General features: G+C 33.6%; 2 protein-coding genes across 2 annotated transcripts; both read right to left on the bottom strand.

Moving 5' to 3' along the window:
- Positions 1–4: 4 nt before the first annotated feature.
- Positions 5–3,029, bottom strand: LOC112706864 (GABA transporter 1). Its single transcript, XM_025758385.3, has 7 exons — positions 2,849–3,029; positions 1,983–2,213; positions 1,717–1,814; positions 1,393–1,579; positions 1,161–1,291; positions 802–1,038; positions 5–673 (listed from the first exon to the last, which is right to left on the bottom strand). Exons 1-7 carry the CDS (start codon positions 2,964–2,966, stop codon positions 293–295), a joined length of 1,383 nt encoding a protein of 460 aa, XP_025614170.1. The 5' UTR covers positions 2,967–3,029; the 3' UTR covers positions 5–292.
- A 337-nt stretch (positions 3,030–3,366) lies between these two features.
- Positions 3,367–6,877, bottom strand: LOC112706865 (GABA transporter 1). Its single transcript, XM_025758386.3, has 7 exons — positions 6,539–6,877; positions 5,801–6,031; positions 4,876–4,973; positions 4,607–4,793; positions 4,278–4,408; positions 3,970–4,203; positions 3,367–3,826 (listed from the first exon to the last, which is right to left on the bottom strand). Exons 1-7 carry the CDS (start codon positions 6,660–6,662, stop codon positions 3,446–3,448), a joined length of 1,386 nt encoding a protein of 461 aa, XP_025614171.1. The 5' UTR covers positions 6,663–6,877; the 3' UTR covers positions 3,367–3,445.
- Between the last annotated feature and the right edge of the window lie 2,010 nt (positions 6,878–8,887).

Consider the following 8,887-nt stretch of genomic DNA (forward strand, 5'->3'; position numbering starts at 1 on the left):
ACAATTAAAATATAACCTAAAAATCCATCCATATAACATATAAGATTATTCATGTATTGTTTATCACATTTCTATGATAACATTGTCTAGATTTCATGCTACCAAAACCGATAATAACTAGAATTCTAGATTTTTTATATAGAATTTAATTTTGATGTACTGGCAGTGTAAAACAAATAACTACTACTTTTAGTGTAAAACATTTTACATTTTCAATGCATCAAAATTAAACTCTATATAAATAAAATTGAGGATTAAAAATCATTAAATTGCAAGATGACACAATCTTATATCACAAGTTAGCAAATAGCTGATAAGTTTTGGCATCAAGAACTATCTGCCTAACTGCTGCAACTGCTGCTATAGCTCCCACAATGGAGAAAACAACAGCAATACTCACATTCAGCCAGAAAATGGGAGTTTTCTTGGATGGCCGAAACGTCAAATTGAAGAAGACCGGTGGTAGAATGAAATCAAGTGGCATAAGACCAAAAGCTCCTATAAGAGAGTTTATGTCACCAAAGAAGGGAAGCATTGCTGCTATAACAGTTCCAATAGCTGTACTTAGTGACCTCAAAATCAATCTGGGGACTACATTGCGCTGCGAAAATTCCGGGCTTTTTGGGTCTGAAAATGCTTGTTCCAACACTTCATTTGTGGGCTGCAAGTACACCTGCACCAGAAATGTTAGCAATTTCAATGCTAAACCACAGTTATGCTAGTTCTCTTATTTGTATGTTAATTAATCATAAAAAGTAGCAAACTATATAGAATATTGCTTCAGTGCTACTTAGTACTTACCACTCCAACAGCTGCTAGTTGTGCAATTGTGAAAATGTTGGTCATGTAAATAAACCACTTTGGCACCAATGGCTTCCCATTACTGTCCATAAAATTGGTTAAAATGAGGCCTTCTGCTTGGTTTCCAAATGCCCAATAGCCAGAGATGGCTGCACCAAAGAAAGTTACTATAATCACAGCATAACAAATGCATAGTCCCTTGAACATTTTCCCTTTCACTGGTGGTGCTAATGTTGCCTGTGACCAAAGAAAATGCAAGCATAAACATACCACTTTGCATTGAATGAATTATCTGATGATGACTTGAGTAGTACTAAGATTTTCAACTTTTAAGGCACTGATCTAAGCTACTTTGAGACCTGGATCTCTGGGACTATTCCATTTCCATATGCTGTAGCAATGATGGACATGGCATTGAAGGCTCCGAAAATGCGACTCTCTGTGTTGCCTTTTATTGAATAATCCTTTTTGGGCCCTTTTGATGAGTATCCTGATTAGCCAGGAATTAAGGAAGTAAAGGGATAAGTTAATTGATTAAATGGAACCGTAGCTGATAATTAATTTGGGTGCTAAGGAGGGAAAGGAAAGTACCAATGTAAATGGAACCAGCAATAGCACATGCACTATAGGCCAAGCACAGAATCAAAGACACTAAATTAATGTGTCTCAATGAATGAAAAGATGGCATTTGAGCCAAAATCAGCATGAAACAGCCAAATACCACGATGAACTCATAAAGCTTCATAGAACCATTTGGGTTCGATAGTAGGTAAATCGTCTGCAATTAACACCTAATCATTTTAGTCACATTATAACAACATTCAAGTGATCTTTGTTTCACTACTACTCACTTTGGCATGTATAGTATATCATCTTTTCATCAGTTGATATGTGAGAAATGTAAACCAAACTCACCTTCATGCATTGTCCTCCAAGAAGGATACAAGCCACGACAACACAAAAGCATAGTGCAAATTGAATTGGCCCCACAAGAAACCGACCCCATGGTGGACCTATATCAAATTCAATAAAGTCAAGTTTTGTAATTCATCTTTAAAAATTTGTATTTTAATCTAACATGCCAAACCTTGTTAATATAACTCTATTCTAATTTTATGCAGGACTCAAATGAAGATAGTCCTTAACTGCTAGATCACTAGAGCAGGGAAGTTGTTTGGTACCTAAAATGTCGCGAGCCATGTCTCTAAATCGAAGCATGCGCCTACCTTGATTAGCATGGTGCTCAAGAACTAGAGATATCAAGTTGTAGTTATAGAAAGTAACAACAGCAGCAATAACCAAGAACAAGATCCCAGCCGTCCATCCGAGAAAAGTGAAAGCAAATGGAAGACTTAGGAGTGGTGGTGCCACTATTGATGTTGTCAAGTGATAACCACAGTGAACCCATGAACCTACAAATCAATCACATTCATGAATCACATCTTGCATTACAGGATATCCTTTTGTATCAACTCCTAAAGATTATTTTGCTTATATTGGTGAGCAAAAATTGTGTCAGTTTTTTGTTCATACTTAGTTATCAGTGTGAAGTAAGAATAAATTTGAAAGAATTTGACTAATAAGTCTGCTTCAATCCAACAATATTTTTATAAGAACTGTTGAATCTTGAAAAAGTCACCTATATATCACTCTATGTCCCTTTCTAGTTTATAATAATTATTAAAAATTTTCAATAACAAACAGGTCATAGGTAGAATAAATAATCTTACCCTTTTTTTTTTTTTGAAGTTTAAAAGTTCAATCACAGTTGAAAGTAGTCAAAGATACCACGTTTATTTTTAACTGAAATAAATTCTGTTTAGGACTTCCTATTAGAGCCGTGATCATAACAGGGGGAAAAAAAATGAAATAACACCCAATTTATATATTTTATATTTTTGATAAAAACAAACAAAACATGTCAAAATGAAATATGGTTACTATAAACTCCTAAAACTCTGGTTTGAGTCCTCTAGTGTCCATCCAAACATGTAAAAAGGGCACTTAAGAAAGGTATAAGTACAAAACAAAAGAGATTATTAGTTACCTTTAGATTTGAGGACAAAGAGAGCACCTGCATCAACATCTTTTTGGTGCTCATCAACTTGGTTACAATCATTTTGCTTCTCTGCTTCATGTGATATAGTGGTAGTTGCAACCAACATATTTCTTCTTCTTCTTCTCTCTCTCTCTCTCTCTCTCTCTCTCTCTCTCTCTCTATATATATATATATATATATATATATATATATATATAAGCAAAGGCGGCGAACGAAAAAGAGAAGATTGACTAATATTCATAGCAGGATATTTTCGTTTCAACTTTCTTGACTACTCGTGCATAAAATAAAAAATGGCCACTACAATTCACATTATCTTGAGTTTGCTGATTGCTGAAAAGTCAAGACCTCCTTAATTTTCAACTATATTAGATAATATAAGCTCCAAACTTTTGAATATTAATAGTGCTCAAATAAGTGATTTTTTATAAAAAAAGTATAGGTAGACAACCAGTTATGCTTTCTCTTCATCCATTGTTTTCATCTTGCGTAGTATTCTAGTTAAATTAGTGGCAAATGACAACATTTTATAGAGAAAATTCTAATTAGTTTAACTATTCGATGATATTTTACATGATCGCGTCATCATACATTCGCAAACAATCTATAATTTTTGGCATCAAGAACAATCTGTCTAACTGCTGCAACAGCTGCAATGGCTCCAACAGTTGAGAAAACAACAGCAATGGTAACATTGAGCCAGAAAATTGGGCTTCTCTTGGATGGTTTAAATGTCATGTTGAAGAATACCACTGGCAAAATGAAATCAAGTGGTATAAAACCAAATGCTCCAATCAGTGAGTTTATGTCACCAAAGAAAGGAAGCATTGCTGCTATTGTTGTTGCACTTGCTGTGGCTAGTGATCTTGAAACCAATCTTGGGACTACATTTCTTGGGGAGAATTCAGGGCTTCTTGGATCTCCAAATGCTTGCTCCAGAACTTCATTTGTGGGTTGCAGGTACACCTGCACCAAAAAATATGTTTCAATTTCAATGTTGAATAATAGTTGTAAACTAGGTACCATCCATCCACTGTTCAATAGAGTTCACGCTCGATTTAACAGTGAATAGATGGTACGTTAGCACGGAGTATATTATGATTACTTACCACACCAACAGCTGATAATTGCACTATTGTGAAAATATTGGTGACATAGATGAACCATCTTGGAAGCAAAGGGTTCCCATTGTCCACAAAGTTGGTTAAGATGAGGCTTGAAGCTTCATTTCCAAATGCCCAATAGCCAGATATGGCTACGGTAAAGAAAGTGAATATAAGCACAATATAACAAACACATAGTCCCTTGAACATCTTTCCTTTCACTGGTGCTGCTATTGTTGCCTGTGACCAAAAGAATAGTGTTAAGATGAATAGTTTCATGATGGATTGAATAGTATTAAGATGCTCAATGAGACCTGGATTTCAGGGATTATTCCATTTCCGTAAGTTGTGGCAATGATGGCAACAGCATTGAAGATTCCAAATACTCGATTTTCTGTATCACCTTTTATGGAATAATCTTTTTTTGGCCCTTTTGAAGAGTCTCCTGGTTAAGTAGGATCAGAATATGTTAGTGTGCTGAATAGATTTTCATTTTTATCGATAAAAGTTTGACAAATCTATCTATAAATGTTTAAAATATTGACAAATCTGTCACACAAAATAGTTTAAATTTATCAGTATCATAAATTTAGGACAGTAAAAATGATAGTTTCCTCTTAACTAAGGAGGGGAAGGAAAGTACCAATGTATATAGAACCAGCAGTAGCACATGCACTATAAGCCAAGCAAAGAATTAAGGAGACAAGATTAATGTGCCTCAATGAGTGAAAAGATGGGATTTGAGCCAAAATCAGCATTAGGCAGCCAAATATCACTACAAACTCATAAAGCTTCATATTACCACTTGGGTTTGCTAGCACGTAAATTGCCTGCATATATAGTTTTAGAGTTAGAACAAAAAATCAAGGTATAGAATATACTTGCATTTCAATTTTCCATTACTCTACTCACCTTCATGCATTGTCCACCAAGTAGAGTACAAGCCACCACAGCTCCATAGCACACTGCAAATTGTGTTGGTCCCACAAAATACCGACCCCACCGAGGACCTACCATAATTAAATGTTAATTAATAATTAATTAACTATAGTGATCACTTTTCTTTTTAATAACGATTCATTAGCTCAGGCCCAATTAATAGGCCCATTTGTAATGGGCCTACCAAATGACTCTTTTGTGTGTTTAACTGTTTACACATGTCAAGATTCATGAAATCTTTGCTTGTCAAGTGTTAACATCAAAGGACAATACTAATTGGTGATAATTTAATACAACTTGTTAGGAAAGAAGCCTTTAATGAAAGAAGACAATATCTGTATAGTCATTTAATATTTGTGGTACTAACAAGATAGGTACCTTCCATTTCAATATACACGTAGTACATGTTATAGCCAATATTTTTCAACGGTCAACTACTGTTCAATAATTGAATATTGAAGAAAACAATTAGTTAAATACACATAGCGAAGTATTTTATATTTTTAAAAAATTATTAAAACATTATAAATTTAAAATTTTTTAAAGTAACAATATAAAAAATGTATAGATAAATTTTTTTTTTTTTTAACAAAACATAGATAACCTTAACAAGAAATTTCAACACGAGTTTTGGACTTTTGGTTTTGGCTTTTGCTTCCGGCTATATCTCACTTAATTTGTCTCTTATAGCACAAAAGTCATTTTGATTTTTCTTAAAAAATTTGCATATATTCAACTAAGATTCTAAAGGTAAAGAAAGAATATAAAACTAGAGAAAATTATTTTCTGTCTAAATCATCCACCTACCAAATAAATCATTCATTTTTCATGAGGACAAAACAAAGACAATTTAGGAACAAATATGATGAAATATAAATACAGGAAAAACGTTTAGTACCTAAAATGTCGCTAGCCATGTCTCTAAATCGGAGCTGGCGTCTGCCATGCTGAGCATGGTGCTCAAGAACAAGAGATATCAAATTATATGAATAGAAAGTGGTTGCAGCTCCAATAACCAAACACAAGATCCCAGCCGTCCATCCAAGAAACGTGAAAGCAAATGGAAGACTTAGGAGTGGTGGTGCCACTATTGATGTTGTTAAGTGGTAACCACAATGCATCCATGAACCTACAAATTAATTAATTAATTAATTATATAGAGTTTAATTTTGATGCAATGTACAATCTTTCCCATAATCACACAATCATATCATTCTTTTGAATATTTATTTACGTAATCAATGTAAAAAAATAATTATTTTTACTAATATCAAAATGAAATCATACGTATATATATGTTTACTCAAATAAAAAGAATGTTACGTAATATTATCATTTTTTGTCAGCACTTGGTCAATAATAATTTGTACTAATATTTATCTCATATTTTTAAAATTTGCACACAAAAATTAGTGAAATTTATTTGTTAAAAGATAATTTAGTATTTATACTATTTGACCACAAATACTAAAAATGATTGTTCTTCATTTCTCGTCTAGCAGAAACAAATCGACTCCAAAAATTTCTTGTTAAATAATTAACATGATTCGGTAGAAACAAAGTATACAGAACTAAAAAGATGAAGAAAGCTTGACATAATTAAGAAGAATATATGTTTTTGGTACTACATACATACCTTTCGATTTGAGAACAAAGAGAGCTCCTGCATCCACATCTTTCTCTTGAAAAGCAAGATTATTGTTATAGTTGGGTTTCTCTGCTTCATGTACTGCTGTTGAGGTTGGAAGCAATGTGTCCATAGCTTCTTTCTCTCTATCTTTCTTTCCCTGCGAGAGTTTGTGTTGAAGGGCTCTAATACCGAATAAGTAAATGAGCAAAAAGTCTTCATATATATAATAATAATACACAAGAGCCAAATAGTGTACAGAACAATCAATTTGTTCCAACAACTATGCATTCATCACACGTTCTGCTGATATTTGTAGTCAACAATTTCTTTGTTTGACAGATGGTTACGCCTTATGACCGACTTGTACATAATAATAGCAGCAACAAATAGTATTATAATATAATATTATTACTATTACTATTACTATTTTATATATATATATATATATATATATATATATATATATATATATAATGTCCAGATTGTACATCACTCATAATGTCTTGGATCTGTTGTTTGTTGAAACTTAAAAGTCAGAGCGTACGTAGTTGTTCATTATTAGCATTATTTGTTCTTATATAGTTCTTACTCTACTCAATTTTTTTTTATGAAAACACATGCATTTATTATTAAATAAAATGTGACATTTACATGATATCTTTATACTCTAATAATTGAAGCAGGATGTAAGTGTTCCCTATTACACTGCCGTCTGCCAATTAATTAACTTAATTTCCACCAAAGATTATTTACTCAGGATCCATTATTTGTAGCACGATACTTTTAACCCGTAACAACAGATTATTACTCTAATAAGTACTAATAAAATTTGCCATCTTTTTATACATACAAATCTTTTTGGCAAACAAATTTAAACAAATTTGTTGGGCTTTTCTCTCCTTTGTGAGGTCCAAGTCCAACTTTTTTTTAGGAGTGTATTCTTGCATCCTAGTGTCACAACCCTAATTCAGTTTTTTGAGGTTTTTTGAGAGAGAGAGAATAGCCACCAAGTGAGAGAGAAGAGGGAAAAAACAGAATTCCCGTTTTTGCCCAAAACAGTAAATTTTAAATGGCAGTTTCTCAGTTGTTCACCGTTGGATCGACTTGAAATTTAAACTGCATGTTCCTATCATCTTGTTCTTCATTCTGGTCGGTGGAGATGTTGATTGGAGGTTTGTAGTAGGAGAAATTAGTTTCGCAAGAGAGAAATTAGGTTTCCCATTTTTACAGAGCAGCAATCTTGGAACGGCAGTTTCTCATTCTTTCACCGTTGGATCGACGTGAAATTTGAACTATAGATTCTTCATTCTGAACGGTGGAGATTTTAATTGGAGGTCTGCAGAGAGAGAAATTGGCTTCGACATCAGCTCTGTTTTTTGGGTATATTTCATCTTCTTGCCTATTACTTGTAAGCTTTGGTGCATTGATGTTTTGGCTGGTTATTTACACATTTTTGTGCTTTGTTTGAGACTCTCTTGTACCTCATTTGATTATAGTGGAGCTATTTCATTGGTCTGGATGACCCGTGGTTTTTACCTCTCACATTGAGAGGGTTTTCCACGTTAAAATCTCGGTGTGTTCTTATTATTGCTTTACTTGCTATATTTGCTTGTTATAGTTGCTGCCATATTGTGTTGTGAGTGCTTCCATATTGTTCTTGTGTTGGACATTTGTGTCGTTTCCGCTACTAGGCTTTTTCATACTGGCATCAGAGCTTGTTGGTATTTTTATGGGCTTGTGATTCTGTGAACAATGGAAGCTAATACTAATACTAGTAGGATGATCACTCTTAATGGTCCTAATTATGATTTGTGAAAGTCAAAGATGGAAGATTTGCTTTATGTAAAAAAATTTCATCAACCAGTTTTTGGTACAGAGAAGCCTAATGATAAATTTGATGATGATTGGACTTTGCTAGACAAGTCTGTGGATATATTAGGCAGTGGGTTGACGATAATGTGTTGAACCATATTATTGGAGAGACACATGCTCGGACCCTTTGGATTAAGCTTGAACAATTGTATGCTCGGAAAACTGGGAATAACAAGATGTTTTTGATCAAACAGTTGTTGGCTTTGAAGTATACAGATGGGACATCAATGATAGATCACTTGAATAATTTTCACGGAATTATGAATCAGTTATCTTCCATGGGTATCAAGTTTGATGAAGAGGTTCAAGGATTGTTACTTCTTGGCTCCTTACCAGACTCGTGGGAAATTCTCAGAATGTCATTGTCCAATTCTGCTCCTGATGGTGTAATCTCTATGGATCTTGCCAAGAGCAGTGTTTTGAATGAAGAGATGAGAAGAAAGTCACAAGGTACATCGACTACACATTCAGATGTTCTTGTTT

Source organism: Arachis hypogaea, chromosome 8 (genome assembly GCF_003086295.3).
Source record: "Arachis hypogaea cultivar Tifrunner chromosome 8, arahy.Tifrunner.gnm2.J5K5, whole genome shotgun sequence".
NCBI classification, from domain to species: Eukaryota; Viridiplantae; Streptophyta; class Magnoliopsida; order Fabales; family Fabaceae; genus Arachis; species Arachis hypogaea.

Excerpts from the sequence above, each read along its gene's own strand:
- LOC112706865 (XM_025758386.3), bottom strand. The coding sequence starts at position 6,662 with ATGGACACATTGCTTCCAACCTCAACAGCAGTACATGAAGCAGAGAAA. Across the intron at positions 6,032-6,538 it reads CTTTGTTCTCAAATCGAAAG|GTTCATGGATGCATTGTGGT; the intron begins GTATGTATGTAG and ends ATTAATTTGTAG. Across the intron at positions 4,204-4,277 it reads GAATAATCCCTGAAATCCAG|GCAACAATAGCAGCACCAGT; the intron begins GTCTCATTGAGC and ends TTTTGGTCACAG.
- LOC112706864 (XM_025758385.3), bottom strand. The coding sequence starts at position 2,966 with ATGTTGGTTGCAACTACCACTATATCACATGAAGCAGAGAAGCAAAAT. Across the intron at positions 1,815-1,982 it reads CATGGCTCGCGACATTTTAG|GTCCACCATGGGGTCGGTTT; the intron begins GTACCAAACAAC and ends AATTTGATATAG. Across the intron at positions 1,580-1,716 it reads TTGGAGGACAATGCATGAAG|ACGATTTACCTACTATCGAA; the intron begins GTGAGTTTGGTT and ends TGTTAATTGCAG.